At 43.6% G+C, this 27,810-nt stretch overlaps 3 protein-coding genes, 1 long non-coding RNA gene and 1 pseudogene across 8 annotated transcripts in view; 2 read left to right on the forward strand and 3 right to left on the reverse strand.

Moving 5' to 3' along the window:
* The window catches only part of reln (reelin), a 172,695-nt gene extending 168,840 nt beyond the window's left edge, over positions 1 to 3,855 (forward strand). Inside the window, exon 64 of the mRNA XM_066705548.1 lies at positions 2,525 to 3,855. Within this exon, the coding sequence (XP_066561645.1) occupies positions 2,525 to 2,621 (97 nt within the window). The 3' untranslated portion in view covers positions 2,622 to 3,855. The remainder of the gene's footprint in view (positions 1 to 2,524) is intronic.
* A 1,717-nt stretch (positions 3,856 to 5,572) lies between these two features.
* LOC136750445 (uncharacterized) lies at positions 5,573 to 7,589 on the reverse strand. Of its 2 annotated transcripts, none has more exons than XR_010816870.1 (2): positions 7,479 to 7,589; positions 5,573 to 7,099 (listed from the first exon to the last, which is right to left on the reverse strand). It is a non-coding gene; the product is annotated as an uncharacterized LOC136750445 (long non-coding RNA). The 2 variants fall into 2 exon arrangements; XR_010816871.1 differs by lacking the exon at positions 7,479 to 7,589 and adding an exon at positions 7,342 to 7,468.
* Positions 7,590 to 8,257: 668 nt separating this feature from the next.
* On the reverse strand, positions 8,258 to 14,099 carry guca1aa (guanylate cyclase activator 1Aa). The gene is made up of 4 exons (XM_066705549.1): positions 13,650 to 14,099; positions 10,795 to 10,944; positions 9,704 to 9,794; positions 8,258 to 9,458 (listed from the first exon to the last, which is right to left on the reverse strand). Exons 1-4 carry the CDS (start codon positions 13,845 to 13,847, stop codon positions 9,331 to 9,333), a joined length of 567 nt encoding a protein of 188 aa, XP_066561646.1. The 5' UTR covers positions 13,848 to 14,099; the 3' UTR covers positions 8,258 to 9,330.
* A 6,096-nt stretch (positions 14,100 to 20,195) lies between these two features.
* Positions 20,196 to 27,810, forward strand: part of golgb1 (golgin B1) — a 45,081-nt gene continuing 37,466 nt past the window's right edge. For all 4 annotated transcript variants that reach the window (XM_066705550.1, XM_066705553.1, XM_066705551.1 and 1 more), the window contains exons 1-2: positions 20,196 to 21,275; positions 23,038 to 23,125. In XM_066705550.1, coding sequence (XP_066561647.1) covers positions 23,045 to 23,125 — 81 coding nt within the window. In that variant the 5' untranslated portion in view covers positions 20,196 to 21,275; positions 23,038 to 23,044. The remainder of the gene's footprint in view (positions 21,276 to 23,037; positions 23,126 to 27,810) is intronic.
* On the reverse strand, positions 24,946 to 27,678 carry LOC136750487 (uncharacterized; annotated as a pseudogene).

The following is a 27,810-nucleotide window of genomic DNA, read 5'->3' on the forward strand; positions in this document are numbered from 1 at the left end:
TGCTTGCCCATTTTTCCTGCTTCTAACACATCAAATTTGAGGACAAAATGTTCACTTGCTGCCTAATATATCCCACCCACTGACAGGTGCCATGATAACGAGTTTATCAGTGTTATTCACTTCACCTGTCAGTGGGCATAATGTTATGGCTGATCGGTGTATAAGGCACTATATAAACACGACTATTATTTTTAAATTATTTAACTATTTGTAACCAAAACTGAAACTAAAAGCGCAACCGGAGCCCCGAAGCACGGATGGAACAGAGTTGGATTAGCTATCAATAATAACTAATACAATACAAATAGATACAGACAATAATAAATGGTGAACAACACAGCCGTGAAGCCAACCAACCAAATAATAATTGTTAAATAACAATAAGGGTCTAATGCACAGACAAGACACAGAGAGCTCATGTTCTCAAGTCCAGGCAACATGGCAAAAGAGGACAAACCTGCGCTGATGTCACATTTTATAGAACAGGAAGTGGGAAGGGACCTGTTCTGAGTTATGGGTGCAGGGGCCAATGGCAGCTTTGGTAGAGTGACATTTAGATCGGGTTCCTACAGAAGTGCGCAGAAACCCCTCCCCCTTGGGCAGTGCTTCCAACTTGAAAGATAACAAACCAATCAGAGAAATAGCAAAAACATTAGGTGAGGCCAAATCAACTATTTGGTACATTCTTAAAAAGGAAGAATGCACTGGTGAGCTCAGGAAGACCAAAAGGCCCAGAAGACCATGGAAAACAACTGTGGTGGATGACCCCCTTCACAGCAGTTGGCCAGATAAAGAACACCCTCCAGGAGGTGGGCATATCTGTGTCAAATGCCCCGTTTCCACTGGCGGACGCGTCCGGACACCTCCGGCCCCGGATGCTTCAACAGGTGTTTCCACTGGCTTAATTGTCCATTACGCCCACCAAGGAAATACTTCGCTTTCAGAAGCGGAGATGTGTGCTTGACTTGCAGACAGAGAGGGAAGAGATCAGCTACATTATGTCGGAAGATATAATCTCAAGTGTTGTGTGGGATCACGAAGAAATTACAGTTTTATTAGCTGCATGTAGTGAAATCCATGTACAGACACAATGACTGCTTACAGTTAATATCCGAGTGTATTAAAAACTTGTATTTCACAGGACCTGGTACAGTGCCCTGACTAGTTAAAAATAAACTGAAGGATAATAATCGGATTTTATTAATATTTTATGAATAACTGGACAGTGTTTCAGTCTTTTTTATGAATGGTGTGCAGGGACAATCCACAGAGACGATCAGTAGGAAGGTGAACACGATTTAGTTAATGTGTGCCCATTTACAAGTTAAATTAATGAATAAATAAATACAGCAGATCTGTGTTTCCCTCAGGACTGGTTTAATAAATGCGTCCATAAACGCCATGACTGAAACCTGCACACTTTAGTTAAATAAGCTGCTATATTGTAGCTGAATGATTAATCATGAAACGTGTGTATTTTGTTGAACTGAAACTTACCCTGGTTAGGGACGTCTGCCAAGTAAATCATAAATAATACAGCAAAAAGTGTCATTTGCAGTTACAAATCGGCAGAAAGAGTAATAAGTTAAGGGAGTCACGTCATACCATTTAAAATATTAGCACAAATGATGATAATAATATTAAAAAACAAATATGTATTGTTATTGTTGCACATGGAAACGTATTCTTATGGGAACGTGCTTGTCTGAATATAATGTTGTCTATACACGTTTAGCTCTTCCTAATATCTCTTAACAGAAATGTGTATTTATCATGTAAAGCAGTAAGAATAAAATAGACACAAAAGTCCTTTCCACGTCAGGCTGTATCGCTCGTAGTGTTGTTCTCAGTTAAACGAAACACAACACGGCACGGACGCTTAAGCCAGTGGAAATGAGGCAAAAGTCAACAATCAAGAGAAGATTTCACCAGAGTAAATACAGAGGGTTTACCACAACATGTAAACAGGAAACAGGAAGACCAGATTAGAGTTTGCCAAAAACCATCTAAAGAACCCTGTACAGTTCTGGAACAAAACCCTATGGACAGATGAGACAAAGATCAACTTTTACCAGCATGATGGGAAGAGAAGAGTATGGAGAAGAGAAGCAACTGCTCATTATCCGAAGCATACCACCTCATCTGTGAAGCAGATGAAAGTCTACACTTGAAGACAATAACATATTGATTGTTTCCTTTCAAATCCATTGTGGTGGCATACAGAGCCAAAATGATGACAATTGTGTCACTGTCCAAATATTTATGGACCTAACTGTGTGTGTGTGTGTATATATATATATATATATATATATATATATATATCATTTCAGCTTCTGGTATAATTAGAGCAATCAAGGTACAGCAAGACAGAGGCAGAGAGTGCGTGAGTGTTTGAGGTTACAAGGACTCACCTGACAGCTGTCCACATCCTTCTATCGTTATGCTAGAAAAGACTGAGGGTTTAAACAGTGTTTTAATCCTGTCTCCACTTCTCCCTCTCTCTACCTCTCTCTCTCCTCTGCAGCACCCGCAAACAAAACTACATGATGAACTTTTCTCGGCAGACCGGCCTGCGTCACTACTACAGCAGGAAGAGGCGGGCGCTGAGACAGCACACCTAGAGGCAAGAGTCAGGGTTCATCCAAAGTCCTGCTAATCACACATAAAACCCCTCTCACTCTCCCACCTCCACAACATGATGACACAAGCCCCAACCAGCAAGTCCCAATCAGCCTTTGAACATCCCATTCATTTTTGACTGATGCACTGGCCAGCCAATCAGACACCACCTGGAAAAAGTGAGCTGCTGCCAATCTGCATTTCTGGGTATGAGTGAAGAAAAACAATTAAAGGGATTTCTCAAAATATGCCAATAATTTTAGATTTTTAAATGTTTTTTTTTCATGCATTTTCTGTTTATAATTGTTTTGTATTTTAATAATTAGTGTTCTTGTTATTAAAATTATAGTTATTAAAAGTATTACCGCCCACTGCCAGCCCCCACCCTACCCCCTTGCACTTCACACCTTCCTTTACTGCACTGTGAAATATAAATAACATATAAATGGATCAATATGTGAGGGAGAGTCAGCGGAAGATTATGACAGATCCTATGTGCATGAGGATGAAGATGAAGACGATGTAGATGACGAAGACGCTGTGGTTGGACAACTGTATCTTGCTGTTGTGTGTGTGGGGTTGTTTTTGTGAAGCGTTGCTGTGGTGTTTAGTTTGTCCAGTCGTATGTTTATACTTTTGTTCGGTTTCTCTTATCTCTCCCTCTCGCTCTGTTTGTCCTTCTTTTTTTGTTCATTCTGTATGGTGGTTTGAGCATAGAGAGGCCTGCACAGCAGACAGAAAAAGACAAAAAAATATATAGAAGAAAAATCATAAAAACTGAAATCATACAAAAAGAAAAAACAGAGACTAAGTAATAATTTTGCATTTGTATTTTTTGTTTTTGTTTATAATTATAATTTTATATATATATGTTGGTTCCCAGAAAACAGATATTTATGGTAATGTTCTCCATGTGACCTATTTAAAATGCACTGTGTGTGAAATATGCGTGTTCTTTTCTGGTGTTGCTATTAGGCAGTAGAGTTGTGATCTCTGGCTGCAACTTGCTCTATTCCTTTTTCCTTCTTCCCCTCTCGATCTCAGTTTTTTCTGCTTCTGGAGGTGAGGTGTACCCTGTCAATGTTGTTTTTTGCAGTCTGTGTATTATGGAACCTCTCCTTCCTCCCACCCTTTCAGTGTACACCCAGTATAGCAGTCTCCTGTATATAAATGTATATCCACTATGGGGATACCCAGCAGCCTTATAAAGGGAAATAAAGTACTGTCCAAACCTCAGCTTTCTTGTCTCAGTGTGTCATTGCAACTCTTCCTGTTGAAGATTCCTTTCTTATCTATTCATAGCTCCACATTGCACAGTTTTCACCACGTTGTTTAAACAGGCAAAGTAATTTCCTGTAACAATACAGGCTTGATATTTCCTGTATTGTTTTAAGTACATTTGCTCCTCCACTACATACCCTGATCCTCATCTGAGAGGAGAGAAAGATACTAAATAAAGATGTACACACTGTTGTAAAAAGTGACCCATTTAATATTTTGTATTACACTTATATAAATCACCAAAAAGCAGGTCTTAGTCTTGGAGCTGCAGGTCTCTCAGGGCAGAGAGAGAGGTTGAAGGTGCCCGTTCTGACCTGGACCAGTGGCAGAACCAAGGCATTGAGATCCTGTGTTTCCCGGGGGTGGCCTTCTGACCTGCAGGAACCCAGGGGAGTCACTCTACAGACTGAAACAGGACAGCAAGGATGGGCACAGAGAATGGTTTGCATAGATCCTCCCAGCAGTTCAGTCAATCCCTGGAACAGGTCAGGTCAGTGTGCTGTGCAGGGCTTGTGTTGCAGCTCCAAACGGGTCCAGCATGGCATTTGCTCACTTCATACAGGCCTAACTTCCAGAGGCACCAAAACACTTACAGTGTCTGCTGTAAATGCAAGCAAAGGGGGTGCTCTTGACGTCTCCTCATCCTGGATTGCTGCAGTGCTGTAAGGTATGCAAGTCTCTTGAAACCCCATTTGCTCACAACCTGAAAGTGAATGCTGTGCTGGGCCAGTTTAGCAAATCAATTAATTAATGATTCATTAACATGTAGCACAAGAATACAATTAAAATAAGGAGCAGAATTTCCCTGCTCTGCTGAAAAGTGCTTTGCCGAGCCTGTATTCTTTTTCGCATTGAGTAACAGAGTGTCCCCAATGAGGTGCAAATCCAGTAGGGTGTTAACTGGACCCAACAGGGACCCTACCGTACCCCTATGTCCCATAGCAGGCTGACCACTGAGCCCAGGAAAAGGGGGAGGAGGGGAAGAGCAAGTGGGGAGGAAGCCTGGTTGCAGATGTCGAAGGAGCAGCAGGTGTAGCTCATTGTGAAGTTTGTCCCCCTGAAGAGGAGGGGCTGCTCAGAGCCACAGAGTTCCTTGTTCAAGCAGCCCTGGGCAGAGAGCTGTGGCAGGCCAGCATAGCTCCCTGTGCCGGTATAGCAGAGCTCCTGCAAGGTGCACTCAGTCTCATCTGCCTCACATGGCTCCTCCAGCCGCTGCACCGGGCAGAACTGACAGCGCAGCATTGTGCAGGGCAGTGCAGGCAGCAACACCAGCACATACAACACTGCATACTGCCAAACAACCCCTGAACAGATGGCTAGAACTGGAAACATCTTGAGATGAGCACAGAAAAGACAGGAGAGAGCAAGATTACTACACTGCAATTAAGCCCTTGGCCTGGAAGTCTCTCTCTGCTGGGATGAGAGGAGTTGAACCCAGTTACTTCACAGCACTCTAATTAGGGGCTGCAGGTGCTCTGTGTTTTCTGTAAAGAGAGACAGCTGAGGTCTGTCCCCTCAAGGTAATGGGTCAGGGGTGGCTAACTCTGGTCCTGGAGAGCTGCAGGGTCTACAGGTTTTTGTTCTATCCAGATCATTAACTGCTTAATTGAACCAATTGTGGGTCTTGATTAGGCAAAATGTCCCTGTGTTCAAAATATCCATTGATTGGTAACTTAGAAAGACCTGGAAAATCTGCAGGATTGCAGCTCTCCAGGAACAGGGTTTGCCACCTCTGAAGTAGGTGAATGAGTGAATGCTCGAAGCACTGATCAGGTACTTTCTCTCCCTGTCTTCCTGTGCTGGCATGATTGTGTGCATAAATCCAGGAAAATAAATTATATTGGTACTTCTTGTGGTATTACATTGATGTAACAAATTCTCAATTAAAAATGGCTTAAATTGACCCCAAATGCTGAAAATAATGTACACAGTTCAGATTAGACAGAAATAAGATTTGAGTGGAGAGGAGAAGGTGCTACTGCCTGCCCAACAAAAGCACCCTCATCAAATCTGGAATCTCTGCTCAGGAACCCTTTCAGAAAGGCTCAGAAGTAATTCTGGTCTAGTCTAGCTCAATGAAGGACTTGACCACAGCTAGATGAGAAATTGGAGTGTAAAAGCAGGACAGTGCTTGAAGGTGAGGCATCAATAGCTCATGTGGGACTGGATGGATGGTCTAAATTACTTTCAGCTCAGTTCTAAAGTACTTCATTCAACTAAACTTACTTAATTGGACCTTTTCAGATTACAGTCAGCTGGTCATTACCAATTAATGATTACAGGCTAATTGCATAAAGTACTCAAAAGTATTAGATTATATATTTTAAGTATTAAAGACAGCAGCCTTTCCCTTATGTTGTATTTTGACTTCAATGTGTTGTGGTACTTTGCACGATACCCTTAAACTCAGTAAGCACTTAAGGGGGACACAAAGGGGAACCTTCATTTAAGTAATTTTATGCAATTAGCCTCAATATCCAAGATCTCAGTTGGAACAGATGCAGGGGAGGGGGGCACAGAACCATTGCTTTACTTGTCAGGTAATGAGCACTGCAGACTAGATTAAACTATTTAGAATTTACAATTCAGAAGTTGCAAATGTCAGTAAATATACATCAGATGTTCAGCAGTTATTCAAAAACCCCTCCAATTTGGTATTGGATGCTGAATGGGTGCAGGGGGGTGTCAAAGACCTAACCATTTCATAAATAGTATTTACAGTTCATAGGCTGTAAATTCAGTCTGTTAAATGGCATCCTGGGGGTTTGGTGCAATGTGAGGGAGCATCTCTCATTTCCAGACACTGGGAATCCTCAGCAGTCTCTTCAGTGTGGATTTCTTGAGTGTGGTCCAGTTACAGAAATCATAGGAGCAGCAGGTGTAGTTCATTGTGTAGTTGACTCCCCTGAAGGAAAATGGTTGCTTTGAAGCACAGAGCTCCTTGCTCAGGCAACCGTGGGAGGAGAGTTGTGGCAGGCCAGCGTAGCTCCCTGTGCTGTTATAGCAGAACTCCTGTGATGTGCACTCCGTGTCTCCTGCCTTGCATGGCTCCTCCAGCCGCTGTACTGGGCAGAAGTAACAGAGCAGGATAGTGCAGGGCAGCACAGGCAGCCATCCCAGCATTAACAACATTGCATACTGCCGGGCAGCCCCTGGACACATAGCCAGTACTGGAGACATCCTAAGAAACACACAGCCGCTGCGGGGGGGTTAGAATTACAACAGAGGAGCACAAAGTCTAGTCCTGCAGGGATAATAAGTCTCTATAACCCAAGGGTCTGCACTGCTGGACCTGAAGAGATAGTCAAATGGTTTCTTTCACCAAATTAAAAATAAATCCTAGGAACAGGGTTTAATTAATAAACTTACTGAACACCCAGAAAAGGGTGAGACCATGATCAATTTAGTAAGTAATTAAGTTAAAAAGACAAATACACTTACAATGTAACCATGTATGTAATCAGGAGTCAGTTGCATTGCAGCCCTCAAAGAGTGGACAAGACTAGTTTAGAGGTTCCAAAAAACTGTTGTGATCAAGGGCATAATATTAGGAGATGGTGAGAATAAATAGTACATACTGTTTTAGGTCAGGTAGCTCAGCTGTGTATTGTCCATTCCAGTAGCTTTCTCTAACTGTCCAGCATTAAGCTCAATTTCCTGCAGAGAAAGTGTCATTTGTGTTCTGCATGTTGCTTCAAGCCACCAGCATCCATCTCAGTTCAGCCAGCTGATTGGATAATTGACTTTCTGCTTTTCTGGTGGGCATGAGCATGCCGTGAAATGTACACTTCTGATTGGTCCACCTCCCTGACACTTATTTATACTGATTAAGTGATGAAAGGGGAGGGGGGGTTAACTTTTTCTTTTTCTTTCATAAATATATCACTTCAAGTAATGGAGATCTACATTTGGTTTTGATCTCTCAAAATGATCTGATCTGACCTGCCCTGCCTCTGAACAAGGGCCTAAACTGAGTAAACCTTCAATCAAAGGCACCACCCCTAGCCTGGCAGATCGCAGTGTCCTCTATAGGGGTGGGTACAGAGGGAGAGGGACTGAGAAGAAAGGCTGGCATCCCCCCTGTACAGGTGGGTCAATATGTGGGTTTGATACACAACTGGGCTCTTTAACAATGTATTAATAATATTATTATTATTATTATTATTATTATTATTATTATTATTAACAATAATAATAATATTATTGGTGTTGTTGTTAAAAAGGGTTCTATATACTTCCTGGCAATCGGGAAGTATCTGGGCTGCATTCTGAGTATTACAGTTTTCACTGATAGTTACTACATACAAATCATAATTTCATGAAACAATCAAAAACAAAAAACACAGAACTCCAGCTCTAGTATTGATATATTTATTGTACAAACAGAAGCAGGAGCAAATGTTAAAAAAAATATTTCTTCAGTCTTCCTACAGAAGGCACATACTGCGGTTACACTTGCTACACTCTACAGGCAGGACTGTGCGGTGGTCTACCCTGCGCTCAGCACTGCTCAGATACACATGCAGGCTTATTTACACTATGTACAGACTTTTACACAGGGGTCATTGAAATGTGGGGAGGTAGAGTAGAGAGGGAGTTTGGGAGGGCATGTCGACAGGGCTCTGGAAACAAACCGCACAGCGATTTGCAGGAGGAAATAAAAGTGCAAAGTGAGATTCACATTTGGTCACAGTGGCTGTGGGTAAAGATTGCTAAATATGCCGCAGTGAGTTTGTGTGTTTGAGAGAGGATGTAGCAGATTTACATTGAGAAAGTAAACTATGAATACATCTCTAACACAAAACATCCTAGAGCATCCAGAATAAGTTTACTATACCACACAGACAAATGTGTGTATAGCTTAGGAAGCTGGGGAGGGGATTCCTCCCTCCTCTCCATTCCCTCTTGCTTCTCTCTCTCCTCCCTCCCATGCTGTCAGCTCTGCTCCCTATTTCCAGCTCTCCTGAATCCCTGCAGCTAACAGTGACACTGGGGATTTACATTAGATCCCAATTGGCTCAATGTCTTTAGCGGCTTGCTGTGTAAATAGCCCTCTTAACCTGTGCACAATTAGGCAATACCAGTGCAGGGAACAAAGCAGGATATGTCTGGTCAGCCCTGAGCAGGGCCAAGGCTGCAGGGCTACGTACACTTCCTCTCCCTGTAGATACTTTCACTGCATCACAGTATAGTTCCCCATTGAAAGTGACTGTGTTCGTGGGGTGAACTTTTCTTTACGTGCACCTGAGCAGGGTCACTCCCTTGTGTGATTTACTGTTTACTGTGAATGCAGGAATGTGAATTGGAGCCTTGAAGAAACCAAGCGAGAGAGAGCAAGAGATATACGGGAAGATGCAAGGAGAGGGGAGCTAATTTAGTATCCCCAGAGAGATCTCGGGATAGGAACAGAGGAATGGCCTGGGTGTGTATCTAGACGCTGTGTCTTCGGCTGTGGATCATAGCCACGATATGTGTGAGGTCCAGACTCTTCATCATCACCTCCATGAACTCCTCATCCTTGCGCGCACCCTCTACGAACTCCTCCAGTGACAGCTCACCTGGAGGGAGGTCAGGATCAATATGCACAGCACAGTACATTGCTGACTCATAATACATTATACACAATACACCTGCCAATGCACAGCACACGCTTCATATACAGTGCACACCTGTAAAAATACCAGCACATGTAAATGTATAATGACATTCCATGGTAGATTGTCATATGTACAACACCCCACGCACTGACACATACTGTATAAACTTTTAATACTGAAAGAAGGAGGGACACATGAACACTCACCATCTCCATTGACGTCGATCTTGTCAAACACCCTGTTAGTGAAGTCCTCCACTGAGATATCCTGATTACAGCCATTAATAGCCCTGATAGCCTGAGCGAAAGAGGAAGGAGAGAGACTTTTCAAAGGTCTTGGTGGAATCTGTTCCCTCATAACCTTATCAGAAAATTGGAACCATAATGCAACTTGCCAGAATATAGTTCAAAACCTCTCACTGTAAGCTTTTGGGAGATGATGTTTCTGTGTGTTTCCATTGAGTAGTTTTCTTACTGATTCTAAAAGTCCCGGTATTAGATATGTATGATGAATTTTGCTCATGGTTATGTCTTAAATAAAATTCTGCACTGGAATCCTTAAATGGAATCTTATAGCATGACTCTTAAAGTATCTAGAATCGGGGGGGCAGCCCATTTCAGCTGCAGTCCCTTAAGCCCATTAGCTGCTGTGTCCACTGAAAGACACAGAGGCTACCTGTAATGGAGTTAAGCTTTATATAAAAAAATATCTGCAGGTCAATATAGTATTTAGGGGGATCGGGAACAGCTATAAATATGCACAGGCATTAGAGAGGTAATCTCCCCAGGCCTCAACACAGCCGATTAGGACTTCGCACACCAGAGAGCTATATACAGATATACTTCACCCCTCACTCAGGTGAGAGACGGACATGGCCTCTGTCCCCCTATCCCTCTGTCTGCTAACCTAGTCCTCCTGTACCCTATGCCCCATCCCCCAGTCCAGCACAGAGCAGGCCAGGAGGCTCCATCTCTCAACCAGGTTATAATCCCAGGTCCTGACTTCAGGAGCTCAGTAAAGATCCTGTGCTTCTATTCACAGCAGCAGGAGAGTTGGCTGCTGTCCTGAATATCCTAACCAGGCCGTCTCAGATTAGCCTACCTAATTTTTCTCCTCTTGTTTAATTATTGGCCCGGTACTGTGCAGTACAGTACAGAAAACTACAACAAATCCTTCCCTCTCCCCCTGATCTGCAATATATGTTTGTGCAGAATGAAGCCCCTGTATTTTCAGTGTACAGCACAGTTGTATATTGAGCAGTATGTAAACTGTAGTACAGCTTGTATATTGTGCTTACTCGGATAATATTGAGAAGCTCGTGCCGGTCAATGCAGCCATTGCCATCAACATCGTACAGTTTGAAGTACCAGCGCAGCTTCTGCTCCATCTTGCCCCGCAGCACCAGGCTGAGCGCTGCTACGTACTCCATGAAGTCGATGTATCCGTCCTGCAAGCAGACACACACACACACACACACACACACACACACACACACACAGGGTTAGACACACTTTGTATTTACTCTTTGAATCTGATATTTTTCTTGTTGATTGGCACTATTCTATATACATAATTCACCTACTGGGAACATCTTCAACAATGTTCAGTGTGTGGCACTGTGGGATACTGGTTTGTTAAAGGTGCTACAGGCAGTAAAGATTCTGGTTATAATGATGATTATTCATAATGGTAGTAAGAACATGACAAAGGTTACAAATGAAAAAATATTGTCTGGTTGTCCAAGGAGCAGGACTCGTATTACAGGGACTGCAACCTGAACGTCCATATCTCTGCCTCTGGTCAGACTGCCCCCTGCACAGCCCAGGGATGCAATGGGCAACATGCTCAGAACTTGCCCAGGCTGTCAAACTGTACTGATGAGTGAAGTGGATTGACATTATATGAAACCGCTCTCCACAACCTATTGCATATCGAATATCATTGTTCACCTGCACTGTACACTGACATGGTGGAGTGTTGGGTTATCTCATGGTTATTCAAGTTTGTGCCTATTAAGCCATTAATAAAACAAAGTACAGCACATACTCCCTCCAATACTAATACCATCATGTATGTCCATCTTTCTCTGACACTGACCATCCCTAACCCTATTTCTCCTCCATTTCTCCCTTTTTCTCGGTCTGTCTCGCTCTTACCTGACCCTCATCTCTTTTTCTCTCTACTTCCAGCAAATTGGATGATGCCTGTCTGCTGCCACCCATCTCCTTGCTCTGTGTACAACACCCCCCCCCACCCCTCCAATCTATCCTATGTCTGTCCTCTATCTGTTCCATTGCCTCCCCTTTGCCTTCTACCCTCCCAGATCTCTTCCAATCTGTCTGCCCCAGTATTTCTGTGAAGGTGGGCTGCAATTGTCTGGTGCCCATAAGCTCAAATCCCACCCCCCTCCTATTTCACCCAAACATCCATGTACCTTTCTGAGAGGAGCTTCCAGTACCGGCACAGCCCCCTCCCATTTCACTGATGAAAGTTTACCCTGATAAATTTACCATATGATTCTTCTTCCATGATGGTTTTACAATCACTTAACAGTGGTGCCCTATGGATTCAATAAGCCTTCATTGTGTTTTACTACACAGGACCACCACAATATGCAATGATAAAGGCATTTTTAGGTAGCATGGTTTAATCAGGATAGTGTAGACAAGTTCTAGTCTTCAATTTGTGAATTATTATATTTGTAAAGGCACTTTGGCAACCAAATACAAATTGATTGAGTGAAGGCATGAAACAGTATGGTACAACCACAGTAATAGTGTTAAAAATGTAAATATCCTGTGGTAAATTTCCCAGGGTAAACATTTATACTGGTAGCTACCTTCCTGTGTCTCTGTGTACCTATCTCTTCTGCCTATGTACAATAGTATATTCAATATATCCACAACTGTTTGGGTGGTGGTACCACGTTTGCCCCGGCTAGCATCTGTCTACCACCTGGCATTTTAAGTTCTATCTGCGGTGCTGACAGACATTTCTGTGGTACTTTTAGACCCTGTGTTGTGCAGCGTTCTTGGGGGCAGTTGGGGGAAATAATTGAAGGATCTGACAAGTAAGTTGAACTTTGACACTGTACAGCAAGCTAATAGCCCCAATGCTGCCAGCTGCACTGATCTGATCTTCCCTGAACTGTGTAGATACTGCTGGAAGTCTCATTTTCCACCCAGTGCTCAAAAGAGAGAAAGAGAGAGAGAGAAATTCTATGCATTTTCCCCAATTTAACTTCTTTAATTTTTACGTTTTTCTCAACAAAGCAAGTGCCCTTCACTGAAATTGCAGAAATAATTATAATTATTTGACAGGAAATTGTCATTGAAATGTAGATTGTGAAATCTAAGATCTTTAATGTGGAACTTGGAATTGGAAGTAGATTGTAATGATTTTAGATGTGTACTGTTAGTTATGAATTGAATATTAAATAAATACATATTCAGAATAGATCAGGCGATGCACAGTGACTGCAGTCTTGCTAGTGTGGGGGGACTGGGGGATGTTGGGTCGGTGTGCTCTGGCCACAGGCCTAGTTAATCCTTAATATCTGCAGTTTAAGTCAATTAGTGGCAGGAGATCTCGTACCTGGAAATTAAAAGCCCTGCCATGGATAGCATCAAGTGTAAATACCAGAAACATGGAACTGTGTGCTATTTTTGTATATTTGATTGTCATGGAACACTAATAGAAGCTTACAGAACCATAATGTTTCTATTGTGGCTTGTCCCCAATCTCTCTTTCTCCGTCTCTCCGTCTAACACCAGCTGAGTTTGTCTAGCTCACCAGATACCCTGTAACTGTGTGTACTCAAATGCCCACTTAAAAACAAAAGTGACCCATTAGGAGGTGATAGCAGTATCACTGTAGGAGTTGGACACCGTTCTATCCTGTCCGGAGTTCCTGCTAGTTCAACTGCAGCAGGTGTCACCAAAGCCTGAACCTCATAGCCCCCTAAATGAGTGATGCACTATACTACAATGAACTGCACTGAACAGTACTCTTAACCCTGACATTAGCCCTAGCCCTGAATCTAATGCAACCACAAACTCACTGTATGTCAATATCTCAGTGTATCTCAATGTGCAGCCAATGTAACCCCAACCCCAAACTGTAACCTCAAACTGCCTCCCCCATACTTCCTACCTTGTTCATGTCGAAGGTCCGGAACATCTGCTCGATGTAGGCGTTGGCTTCAGGGTCAAGCCCACGGAGTCCAAAGAACTGCTTGAACTCGTGCAGAGTGAGCTGGCCCGAGGGACACTCTGTCATGAACTTCTTGTACCAGTGGTGGATCTCCACAGCCTGCATGTCATCCAACGTCGGTCCATTTGCATTACCCATTTCCCAGATGGAGAGAGGGATTAAAAGACAAAGATAAAGAGATGGGTGGTGGAGAGAAATCAGCTAAAAAGCAGGTGTGGAGATGTCCTGCGGTGTGGTTTGCAATTGTAAGATGCTGTCCAGCACAGTTCAGCCTATGCAATGGTACGGTGAGCTTGAGTGAAAGCCTGATTGGTCTACTGTGTGAAGGATCCTGATCGGTAGCTCAAGCTTCTCTCCTCACAGTCACACAACTCAGGTGCTACTGGCAGACTAGGGTTTAATGCAGGAGGAGGGACAACCCCCATCTTATAAATCAACTCCTGGACCGCCCTCTACACACATACACCACACTACACCACCCCCTCTCAACATGTTAGATCCCAATCTAATCTGCAGGTGTCCATTGTGACTTATAAATAAGAGCTTTGCTAATGAATGTCAGGGAAAGTTTAAAAAAAGATCAGTCAGGGATCTGATTCTGTCTGAGATGTCTTTGCACAGTCCAAGATGCACAGATGCACAAACGTGTGCATCCATAAAGGGAAATGCAAAGAAACACACACCTGCTCACAGGTACACATACACACACCCTGATTTGTAGTCACAGACAGCACAAATTGATCAGTTTTATTTTAAAGTCTGTGTAAACATTTAAACACCAAGAAAGAGGATTTGTTTGAGAGACAAACTGAGGCTGTTCTGAGGTCTGAAGGAGGTGCAACTCAATATTAGGATGGTGTTCCTAATGTTTTCTACACCCAGTGTAGTTACTTTAATGATCATAATAACAATGATAACACCAAAGCCTGTGTTGGATTGTATCTATGTTGTGAAGGGCTGGGAATCTCTCCTCCATCCCTCACTTTATCTAAAACACTTTGCAAGCTGTGGCGGTGCCAGTCTTTGTTTCATGGGGGGCAAGTGAGAGACAGGTTCTTCCTTTGGGGGGGCAGAGAATAATTGGACTCTAAGAAGTTTCTATGCTTCATCCTAGCTTTGTTGTCAGTGTACCACACACCTTGTACATGAAAATAATACAAAATCTAATTTTAAATAATTTTATTTTACAGTACATGCAAAGAATAAAAAAAATGTTGTAACAATGTACTGTATACAGTAATCAGGCCTCCATGATTCAAGGTTTAAAGATTTTTATTTTCAGTTTATAATTTGTATTTCAGTTAGATTTTAGCATATTAAAAATATTTGGAAAATAAATAAATATCCTCTACAACTGTACGCCTGCCAGACACTGATTCGACCACAACAGGAAACAAGAAACAAAAATGGATATTTTCTTAAGAAAACAGGCATGTGTTGAGGAAATAAAATCATAATTAAGAAATATTTGAACTACTTAAAGCAAGAATGTATAATTGCCACTAATCGACTTAATGTAGTCTGTAATGTAGTCCTGTGATTTGTTTCTGTAAAATAATTAGTGATTGAACAATCAACAGAACCTTGGACTAACTGCACATGTAATGGGGCTCACTATGTACGAGTTTGCTGAACCCCCTCTATGAAATCAGCAGAATGTATAAAATAACCATAACACTCTAACAATAACAATTATAAACATGCATAGTATACTACAATCTACAGTGAGGGAAAAAAGTATTTGATCCCCTGCTGATTTTGTATGTTTGCCCACTGACAAAGAAATGATCAGTCTATAATTTGAATGTTAGATGTATTTTAACAGTGAGAGACAGAATAATAACAAAAAATCCAGAAAAACGCATTTCAAAAAAGTTATAAATTGATTTGCATGTTAATGAGGGAAATACGTATGTGATCCCCTATCAATCAGCAAGATTTCTGGCTCCCAGGTGTCTTTTATACAGGTAACGAGCTGAGATTAGGAGCACTCTCTTAAAGGGAAGAAACACAAAATAACTGTCAGTCTCCCTCGGTCTGGGGCTCCATGCAAGATCTCACCTCGTGGAGTTTCAATGATCATGAGAACGGTGAGGAATCACGGGAGGATCTTGTTAATGATCTCAAGGCAGCTGGGAGCATAGTCACCAAGAAAACAATTGGTAACACACTACGCTGTGAAGGACTGAAATCCTGCAGTGCCCGCAAGGTCCCCCTGCTCAAGAAAGCACATGTACAGGCCCGTCTGAAGTTTGCCAATGAACATCTGAATGATTCAGAGGAGAATTGGGTGAAAGCGTTGTGGTCAGATGAGACCAAAATCGAGCTTTTTGGCATCAACTCAACTCGCCGTGTTTGGAGGAGGAGGAATGCTGCCTATGACCCCAAGAACACCATCCCCACCTTCAAACATGGAGGTGGAAACATTATGCTTTGGGGGTGTTTTTCTGCTAAGGGGACAGGACAACTGCACCGCATCAAAGGGATGATGGACGGGGCCATGTACCGTCAAATCTTGGGTGAGAACCTCCTTCCCTCAGCCAGGGCATTGAAAATGGATCGTGGATGGGTATTCCAGCATGACAATGACCCAAAACACACAGCCAAGGCAACAAAGGAGTGGCTCAAGAAGAAGCACATTAAGGTCCAGGAGTGGCCTAGCCAGTCTCCACACCTTAATCCCATAGAAAATCTGTGGAGGGAGTTGAAGGTTCGAGTTGCCAAACGTCAGCCTCGAAATCTTAATGACTTGGAGAGATCTGCAAAGAGGAGTGGGACAAAATCCCTCCTGAGATGTGTGCAAACCTGGTGGCCAACTACAAGAAATGTCTGACCTCTGTGATTGCCAGCAAGGGTTTTGCCACCAAGTACTAAGTCGAAGGGGTCAAATACTTATTTCCCTCATTAACATGCAAATCAATTTATAACTTTTTTGAAATGCGTTTTTCTGGATTTTTTTGTTGTTATTCTGTCTCTCACTGTTAAAATACACCTACCATTAAAATTATAGACTGATCATTTCTTTGTCAGTGGGCAAACGTACAAAATCAGCAGGGGATCAAATACTTTTTTCCCTCACTGTACATGCTTGTAAACAAAGGTGCCAAATAGATTGACATATGGGAGGGCAATGAGTTATCAGTCATCAATATAAGCACAATACATATGCACATAGTTACATATTGACCTATTCAGCCAGTAGGCAGTGTATTATTAATATTTTAATAAAAATAACATGAAATGCAAATCTTTAGCTCACACACATATATATATAATAATATAATCCAATAATATATATATATATATATATATATATATTTATTATTGGATTATGTATTGTGCCAAATAGTGACTTTGCTCAATGCTGTCACTATGTGCTTTGTTACTGGAATAATATATTAAATACAGTTCCTGGAATGAAAATAAATGTTTCACATAAATCTGAAATCTCCTACTCACAAAATAAATGTTTACCTTAAATCTAAATGTAGATGCTAAATCTACATGTTAAGTCTAAATCTAAATGCTAAATGTAAATCTAAGTGTTCTGGGGTTTGTTAAATAAATATTGCGGGTGATCTCTAATTAGTGGTGAACTAAGTGTAGTTAAAGCGAGTCCAATATTTTTATTTTTCTATTATTAAATTAACTTTGGAAAAAATTTAAAAACATGTTGAAACTTCACAAGTCCATGTTTTATTTTGTTGCATTTTAAATGAAACTATGCCTTAATCGCACGACCATTCGTAATTCTGCTATCCCGCAATACATCTGATTACAAGCATGAACCGTGCAACCAACCCAGTCCACTGGTTCGGTGGACTAGTGATGACCAGGATTATATGGAGTTGTTTTTTAATTTCCAATGAGCTGGTGGGATTGTGGGTAATTGTATCAATTGACCGCATCATGAAAAGACAGACAACTGGATGAACCAGTAAATGCACGAAAACCTTACTCAAGATTATAGTTTACTCCAATACCATGCCACCACTGCTATGAGAAGGCTGATGTATACCAAATAGGCAGGACTCATTTGCATAATCGTTTTTTTTTACTTTCACACTATCCATGATCTTTGTTTTATGAGTTACCATGACAATTGGGGTTTTTAGTAAGTGTTACCTGCTACAGAGCTGCAGTTGGAACATGCATTTTATCTCTAAATGCAATAATTGTCAATAATTGTTGTCAGTGCAAATGTATGATTTCTATAAAATATCCTATCTTTAATATGCATATATAATATAGCAACAAAATGTCTCATGGAACCCAGAGGTTTCTCAGCTTTGTCTCAGATCATCTCACAGTCAGTTTCCAAAGTGTGATTCAGCAGGTAGTTCTGTCCAAAACATGCTGCTACAGAATGTTTCCTGAGCCCAGGCCTCCCTGGAGAGCGTGGGGTGGCTACTTGAGTTAATCGTATGAGTCACTATTACGGAGCATTATCAGGGTCAAAATTAAATCGTCAATTAATTCATAAATAATTAATAAATCAATTTAAATGCTTGTCAATCACTCGAGGGGGCGGATTTTGACCTTTACGAGGCACCAATCGCACGCAGGAGGCGGGTCCGATCGATGGTGCTGTAATAGTGTAGCGGGGCTGCTGTGCTGCTGGGGAGGGCGGACCAGTCCGTTTTGACCTGTGGTAAGTATTTTAAAAGTCTCGTAAGTGCTGTATTATGAATGTCCAAAAAGCATATGTAATAGTGATGTAACCCCATACACACCTTTTTCTCAATTTAAACACTTATTTAAAATTAATTCCAATAATTCAGTCATATAGACTACACATAATTAGGACAGTTGACTGCATTAGTCGGGTACTTTACAGTGTATGTGCTGCTCTAGTGTTTTAGAAACACTGCTATGAGGTTGTGGGTTCGATTCCACATAGTGGGGAACTTCTTTATTATGTAGGTGTTGGATATATATATATAGTTTTTCTTCCTGGGGTTAAATAGAACGAACAATTATAAGGCGATTGATAAGGCTTTTACATAGCTCCTCTTAATTAGAATTGCGTTTCAATAAGAACAACGCTTCAGGCAACGCAGATAATAGCAAACAGTGTCTCATTTAGGGGGGTGCCACGATGCCATAAACTATACCAGTCACGAGCGCAACACGGGAGCGATCATTCAGTGGCTAAAACTAAGAAATGTTCACTGCACTATGACAGAAGAAAAACTTTATGGACTCGTTCACCTGTACATAAGGACCTCAAACTAATGTGTGTTGATGTTATTGATGAATTCGGGCGTCACAACAGGAGACTTGCATTCACCTAGAAACTCCTACATCAGCGGCGATAAATCGAAATACATCTTGTGATTGACAAGCAACCGAAACCGCGTCTAGTTTGCCTGCATAATGTAAGTTGATGTGAGGTTTATTCGCCAGATGTGTCCCATAGTGATATGTGGTTGTGAAGCAAAGATCTATTTGAGTCAAAATCTGCCTGATTTCATGTATTTCATAACATTTTTGAGCTAAGTTCTGAGCCATGTCCCCCCGTGAATTCCTGCCTTCGCCATTGGTAAGAAATGTAATATAACTTGCATATCACCAGTTAGAATGGATCATTTGAAATGTTAGAAGTCAATAACAATACATTATTATCAGTATTATTATGATGTGTTCAAGGCTTATTAAATTATGTCATATGTAGGTATTGTTTTTTAAAAATATTTGTATTTAAAAAAATCATACGTAATAATACCTCCACTACGTAGTATCGAACCCACAACCTCAAGTTCATAGCAGTGTTTCTAAACCAATACACCGTAAAGTACCCTACTAACGCAGTCAACTGTCCTAATTATGTGTAGTCTATATGACTTAATTATTGGAATTCATTTAAAATAAATGTTTAAATTGAGAAAAATATGTGTGTATGGTGTTACAGCACTCTATTACATATGCTTTTTTGGACATTTGGACATTTTGGACTTATCACGGGTCAAAACGGACTCGGTGAAATATTCTCAAAACTAGTCGTCTCTCCCCAGCAGCACAACAGCCCCGCTACACTATTACATCACCATCGATCGGACCCGCCTCCTGCGTGCGATTGGTGCCTCGTAAAGGTCAAAACCCGCCCCCTCGGGTGATTGACAAGCATTTAAAAGAAGTTCGTTTGCCATAGGAAATTGAAAAATATTATTTGCCAAGTGAAACTGAACGATCAATTGGCAAATGAAGTTGAAAGATCACTTGGTAAACAGCGCAATAAATGAATGAATTGATTAATTAATTTACGAATTGACGATTTAATTTTGACCCTTATAATGCTCCATACACATTCACCTAGGTCTGGAAACAGGTTGAGAAGATCCCAGAAATGACCGGTTGAGGGAGATCCTACAAGGAGTTCTTCTAATAAACTGGAACTCTCCGTTCCTCACATTCATGGCCTTCCCTTCCTGTTGTTTTTTTTATCCGCGGCGCGGGTGAGGATCTTTGCCTGCGCAGGCTTCGATTCCCCGCCTTCCTCTCCGCCCTACACCCCAGCGCAGGTATCTGTAGACAGCGCCAAAGAATGACACAGTGTAGGGGGCGAGCAGCTCCGTCCAGACCAGGAACACGGCGATCAGAGCGATACGGCGCAGGACGAAAGACACGAAGACGCCCGCGTAGTGCGCGAGCAGGAGCACGTTCCTGCCCAGCAGTTTCACACTGCCCACGAGCACAGCCAGCTTCATGCGGCACTGCTCAGTTCCTGGCTCCATCTCCACACTTGCCCGCCGCATTAGCACCGCAACAATTATTATAATAAGGATAACAATACTATTAAACATACGGGAAGAAGTAATAGGAGCAGAATTATATTGAGGAATAGGTCAGGACACAAGGAAGGATGATAATACTAATACTAATGGTCAGCACAGGCTCGAACATAGGCATTGCAATCCACAATTAATAATGCATCACACACTAGTGGCAGGAGGTGTTGTTGTAGTTGTATAGTTGTTGTTGAGATTTGGTTTGATGCTGAAGGGTTTTTGTTATAGATATGTCCTTATCATAAAGATGAAGGGTCAGAGGGGATAGAGGAACAATGTAGAATTTAAATTTTAAGAGTGGAGTCTTTTAAAGTTGTTGCAGTTGTGTGACACTGGTCTCTTTAGAGCAGCACTAACGATAAAAGATGATGCTGGCGATACTGTATAGTGACTATTTAACACGTCTGTACTTTGTTGCACTTTAACTTTGCGCTATATTGACATTGCACTCTTAATAAAATATACCAATATTGTTGGCAGTTCAGAAACAAGTGTCTCGTTTCCCTTCATGTATTCAGTTTCCATGGATATCACGAATGGATGGATTTGTAGACGATCCCTAAGAGCGGTGCGTTAGAGAAGAAAAAAAGAGAAAGGAAAAGTTAGGAGTTTAGCGACTCCCCCTTCCTCCTGCTGACAGACTGGAATTAGCCAATCGGTGTTTGTGGCGTTTTGGTTCCGGGATCTTTGCTGATGTGGCTACACAGTCGCCGACACCAGAGCACTGAACTAACGAACAAACACAAACCCAAGGAGGAACCGTCTAAGCAGAACACAGGTCAGTCACGGACACGCCGCCACACGCGTGGAATTCCGGACCGTGGGCAACTGTAAATGTGTCACTCGCAGATATCACCTTAATGATGTTATCAGTAGATCAGCCGATTTGAGTCGATCAAAACAAAAACAAAACGTCAGAGAGGACATATCGTTTCAGTCACAAAGGCTTTCTCCTTCTCTCTTCCTTTCTATTATAGATCGCCTGTTTCATTTATAGGAAACTATGACATAATGTTTCCACGTGCACAGACCTTAAATCTCCATGTTTTGTCTGGAAGCTTTGCTCTGCAATCCGTAGTGCTCGCTATTGATTGACTCCTGCAACTTGGTGTGTTATTAATATTATTAATACTATTGTGATTACTGTGATGATCGCTGTGTTGCTGCCCGACGGTCCATCGTCCGATGATCGTCTGAGTGATGGTCGCTCCAGCAATTTACCTCCAGTTCTGCGCGTGTGTGTGAAGGGGGTGGGTGGCTGGCGCAGCCGCAGTCGGACGGTCTCGGTCAAGCTGATGTTCTCCCACGGGTGTCAGATACGGCATATGTTTGCACAGACAGAATAGTATGATTTACACATACAGATTTACACATATAGTAGTATGTATCTGTGACCTTATAATAATCACAGCTCTGATGTGGCCTAGCTGATGCAGTCACATGACTGAGCACACATGGGATCTGCTCGACCTGCCCATGCACATCACTTGTCACATCTAGATGACTTTCTGAGAACTGGCTCGGATTCTTGTGTCTTTATGTTCCAGGCAGCATTAGCAAGCAGGGTGGTTGGAATGGAGCTCCTCTTGTCCCCTGTTTTAAATTCTAGCATAGGCTTTTGGTCTGGGATGTGCACACTATCAGGCATTTTTCAGGGTTAAGATGTTACCAGGCTCCTTAACAATAATAATAATAATAATAATAATAATAATTAGCCTCCAGACTTACAAAATATTAGCACAATACAAAGTGCAAGAATACAGTTCAGTACAAGGCATCAAACATTACAAATTCAAATTTACAATGCAATGCCAGGTGCCCTGAACTTTTTTCCGTGGACTCATTTGACTGTGAGATTTGGGGTATTCAGCCTGCCTGCCTATCAGTTTATTTCACTCATTTTATCTCTCTCCATCTTTCCCAGCACAAAAGTTATCCTTTACTTATTCCTTCCTTCTCTGACTCTGACTCTCACTCTTCCTCACCTTCCCCATCTCATCTTTTTATTGCTGTTTCTCCTACACTTTCCCTCTCTGTCAGGAACTTCAACCTTAAAAAGTCTGTCGCTGTTTGAATACATTTAAATAATCAAATAATTCCCAGAGCTTCTGCCAGTCATTTCCTAATTTCATGGATATTTCCTGGTGAGCAGAAGCTCAGAGAGCTTTGAAAACTGATATGTATTGCAGGGCAAGGTAAACATGTAACAGGCAGGGCAGAATATGCCACCAAGCAATCAGGTTATACAACAAACTGTCGAACAATACAGCAGCTGTACTGCAATGAGCATACATACAACAAGTTATACTACCATAATTTTAAGTGTTTTTTTGGTGACTCACAAAGACCTACCTATGGGGCCCAGTTAGAAATAATCAACAGTCCTATTGTCAACATTAAGGCTTGGCTGAAAAGTTTTAACCAAGGCCACTAATCGGTATTTAGTGTAACTGTGGCTGAATTGCATTTGGTGCAGTGTTACTGTATTAGAACTGTTAGTGTGCATTTCTCAGTGATGCATTTCCTGTGTGTCCTTGCAGGGTGGCCATGCTGAGCCGGCTGGCACAAGGGGTGAACTCTGTCCTGCAGGAGCTGTCGGGGGAGGAGGCTGCAGAGGGAGAGCCCCAAGTAAGCACACAAAACCTGTTAACATCTCATTATTCATTCACCCTATTAGCACTCTACTATGATTTTCCTAAACTTATCTACTTACAGCATTAAAGGGGAACTAGTGTGGTTCTTAAAATTATGTTTTTATGCATCTTTAAATTTTAAGTTTATGCGTCCTTTAATAATGAATAAGTAAGGTAAGTATGGATTTTTTCAATTATTATTGTATCATATTTACTTTTAATACTTTAAAACTGTCCAAATAATGGCAGACGTCATTATTAGGAGTTCTGAATAGTGGATTCCTGGATAGTGGAAACACAGCGAATAAACTACAGAAGTACGGGATTTGTCTTACAACTCAATTAATTACGTTCAGTGGTGCATTAGTTTTAATGTCTTAACCATTATTATGATTATTATTAATATTAATATACATATTCATAATAGTGTTTAATCTTTCTTCGAAACATACAATTAAGTAAACTCAGCACTGTGAAAAAAGAATGTAAATAAAAACAATAAGGTCACAAAAACGATAGGTTATTATCATAACCCCGGTTCCCTGAAAAAGAAAGACAGCCATTACCGAATGGGAAGAGCCTTCTGACCTGTCAGTCATTGAAAACATGTACCAAAGCTGCCCAATAGGGGCCCTGCTGTCAGGAGAGACCTGCCCCCGGTGTCTGAAAAGTCTCTCCCTGACTGTAGCTCCCTGCCATTTCTTCATCAGGAAGGTCGTCTTTTTCAGGGAACCGGGGTTATGATAATAACCTATCGTTCCCTTTCATATCGAAAGACAGCCATTACCTAATGGGAAGACTATACCAGAGCTGTCGTGAGTCCTGACACCTGACTAAGTCTAACCCACAATGACAAGGAGGCCTGAGGGCTAGCAGTTTGAAGTACCTGGGTGCCCAAGCCTGGGCGCAGCCGGTCCGCCACGTTGAGGCGGTAGAACCTTGTGAAGGTCTGTTGACCGGACCAGGTTGCAGCATTGCACAGTGTGGCATTGTGAAAGAGAGCCCACGACGTGGCTTGTCACCTCGTTGAGTGCACTGAGATGTGTTCAGGCATGGGAACATTAGCAGTCTCATAGGTGAGCCGGATCGCGTCCGCCACCCAGTGCACCAGCTGTTTTGAAACCGCCCTCCCTCTAGTGGTGGAACCGTAGCAGACAAACAGCTGGTCGGATTTCTGGCACTCCGCATTCCTCCGCATATAGCACCTCAAAGCCTGGACAGGGCAGAGTGTGTGTAGTCTCATCCGTGTGGAGGGGGATGGAAAGACTCCAGGACAATAGGTTGATTTATATGAAACGACACGACACGACCTTGGGCAGGAAGGCTGGGTTCATCCTGAGAGTGACTCTGTCATTGCTTCCCGAGAAGATTAGACCGGCTTTATCCACAGACAAGGCATGAATTTCACTAATTCTCCTTGCCGACATTATCGCTACAAGAAAAGCTACCTTAAGCAAGAGGAAGCGGAAGCGTTGTGGAGACAGGCTCAAAGGGAGCACCGCTCAGTCCTTTCAGCACTAATTCCAAGTCCCAGGCTGGAATTCTGTCCTTTATCAGTGGTCTCAAGCATCTCGCACCTTTCAGAAATTGGATCACCAGGACATGCATTCCTGGGGAGACATTGTCAATTTTATCGTGACATGCCGATATGGCAGCCAGATAAGCTGTTGCAGGAAGCACAGGATTGTCGATATGGGGCACGACATGGGATCCACACGTCTCTCTAGACACCAGTTCTGAAAAACTGACCGCTTGTAAGTATATTGGGCCCCGATTGCAGCGTTTCCACGACAATCGCAGGCAGCCCTAGAGACATCAGACGGTGCCTTTCAGGGGCCAAACCCACAACTGCAGCTGTGCTGGGTTGGAGTGCCACAACAGTCATTCTGCTTGAGTCAGTAAGTCCTGTCAAAGCAGGAGCTGCCATGGGTCCACGCTGATCATCTGTGCCAGCGTTGCGAACCACAACTGTCTCGGCCACCAGGGGGCGATCAGGAGAACTCGAGCTCCGTCCTGGCGAATCCTCTCCAGTGTCAGTGGAAGAAGTGGCAGTGGGGGGAAGGCATACAGCAGTTCCTGCGGCCATGGGTGAGCAAAGGCGTCCACACCCAGGGGGCCACCTCCCGTCTCCAGGGAAAACCACAGAGGACAGTGAGTCGTTGCCTGTGTAGCAAAAAGGTCGACCTGAGCTCGTCCCAGCCTCTGCCAGATCTGTTCCACCACCTGAGGATTCATTCTTGACTCTGAGCTGTCCAGACCTCCCCTGGAGAGAATGTCTGCCACTGTATTGGACACACCCGGCAGGTGTATTGCCCGAATGGAGCAGAGATTTTCTTGTGCCCACAGGAGAAATCTGCACGCCACGCTGTAATCTGGGGGAGCGTAAACCCCTCTGGTGGTTGATGTAGGCCACCACTGACGTGTTGTCCATCCGGACCAGGATGTGTTTGTCTGTCAGACCGTGGCGAAAGTGGCGCAGCGCCAGCCACACCACTTGTAGCTCCTGTACATTGATGTGTGTGGCTGACCAGTGGCCACTCCACACTCCTTGGACTCCCCTCCCATTCCAGACAGCGCCCCAGCCTGTTCCGGAGGCATCCATGGTGATGACTTCCCGTCTGTGCGGGCATCCGAGGGGGGAGCCGAGGCGCAGGTTGTTGCGGTTTCTCCACCAGGACAGTGCCTGCCAGCACGCTGTGGTCACTGTCAGTGAGCGGTGTTTGTGTCTCGCTGGGTGTAGCTTGTGGGCGTTTACCCAGCGTTGCAATGGGCGCACGTGCATCAGGCCTAGAGGGAGAATATTCGAGGCGGCCGCCATCAGCCCCAACAGTCTTTGAAATTTCACCAGCTGGAGAGTCGATGCCAGGCACTTCTCCAAAGACTCGAGTCTGTCTCTGGACAGGTAGGCAAGCATATTTTGAGAGTCCAGTCTTATTCCCAGGAAAGTCGCCCTCTGTGTATGCTCGAGGGAGCTTTTCTCTGTGTGAACTGTGAGACCCAGTGTAGTCACGTGTTGTATAACCTCCGCTGTATGTTCCTTCGCCTGAAGCCTGGAGTCTGTGCACACCAGCCAGTCGTCCAGGTAGTTCAGGATCCTTATCCCCTTTGTCCTGAGGGGGGGCAAGGCTGCGTCCATACACTTTGAAAAGGGGCGGGGAGCCAGAGAGAGGCCGAACGGCAGCACATTCGTGCGCCTGGCCCTGGAAGGCGAAGCACAGGTATTTCCTGTGCGCCGGGAGGATGGGGACGTGGAAGTAGGCGTCCCTGAGGTCTACTCACGTGAACCAGTCGCCCGGACGGACGTACTGGAGGATACGCTGCACAGTCAACATGCGGAAGTTTCTTTTCTTCAGAAACATGTTGAGGCCCCTCAGATCGAGAATGGGCCTAAAGCCTCCATCCTTCTTTGCCACCAGGAAGTACCCCGAGTAGAAGCCTGTCTTCGTCGGTCACTAGCCGTATCGTTCGCTTCTCCCGCATCACCGCAATCTCCTGAGAGAGAGCTTGAGCCCTTTTGGGGACATCCGATAGTAGTGGGCAGCACCCCCCTGAAAGAGTAGAGTGCAGAGTGGAATTGGAGGGCGTATCCCTGGGTCATTGTCGTTCGCACCCAGGAGTCCTGGGTGCAGGCTTGCCATTGCTCGAGTCCGGTCAGTCTGTTGCGGGAGGTGGGGTTGGTTATGGCGGCCACTGCCGTCTTACGGCGCGTTGCCTCAGTAAAAGCCGCACAATGCAGACAGCCGCCTTCTCCCGTCAGCGCATTCCTGGCGTTCTTCTTTCCTAGGCAACACACGCACAGGTCGTGTCCATCGTCCATCGTCACCGGCAGTTTGCCCTGGCATCCGGAACAGCGATGGAAAGCCCCTTTTGGCTTCATGCCTGTGAGAAGGTCCTTCTCTAGATCGTCTACGTCCAGACCCTCCAAGTATATCGACAGCTCTCGTGGTAGAAGCACTTCACCAAACTCCTCCGCTCTGAGACTGTCCCCCTCGAAGTCGAGGTTGTCAACTTCAAGGTCCAAGAAGTCGACACGGGCGTCCAGAGGTCGAGAGTGGGTCGACGTGAGCTCGTCGAGAGGTCGATGGGCGAGGAATTGATGAGGTAGGTCGATGTCGAGCAGCAGGGTCAAGGGATCGCCGAGGTCAATTGATGTCGACAGCAGGGTCGAGGGATCGGTGGGGTTGATCGATGTCGAGCAGCAGGGGCGAGGGATCGACGAGCTCGGTGTCGAGAGCTGTTTTCGGCATGGTTAAAATCTGCCGACAGAGGTCAAGATCCCAAGTCTACCCTCTCCTATCGCCACTCGAATATGTAAAAGGAATAAAAATGGTACAGAAAGTAAAATCGTGCAGTAGATCTCTGAGGAGGGACCGAAGCCGGCTCCAAGCGAGACTCCTAATGCACACTTACCTCCAAGAGAGGCTGAAATGCAAATAATAATAGAGAAAAGACCGTAGTCTGAGCTCCAAGAGATAGAGATGGAGAAAGACTAACTCCGAAGAGTAGGGGAGCACACTTCTCAAGCTTCAGGGTCACAAGCGAAACCATCAGCACATTCACTGGCAGGTGAAAGAAGAAATGGCAGGGAGCTGCAGTCAGGAGGAGACTGGGGGCGGGTCTCTCCTGACAGCAGGGCCCCTATTGGACAGCTTTGGTACATGTTTTCAATGACTGGCAGGT

The sequence above is a fragment of the Amia ocellicauda genome, chromosome 5 (genome assembly GCF_036373705.1).
Source record: "Amia ocellicauda isolate fAmiCal2 chromosome 5, fAmiCal2.hap1, whole genome shotgun sequence".
NCBI lineage: Eukaryota > Metazoa > Chordata > Actinopteri > Amiiformes > Amiidae > Amia > Amia ocellicauda.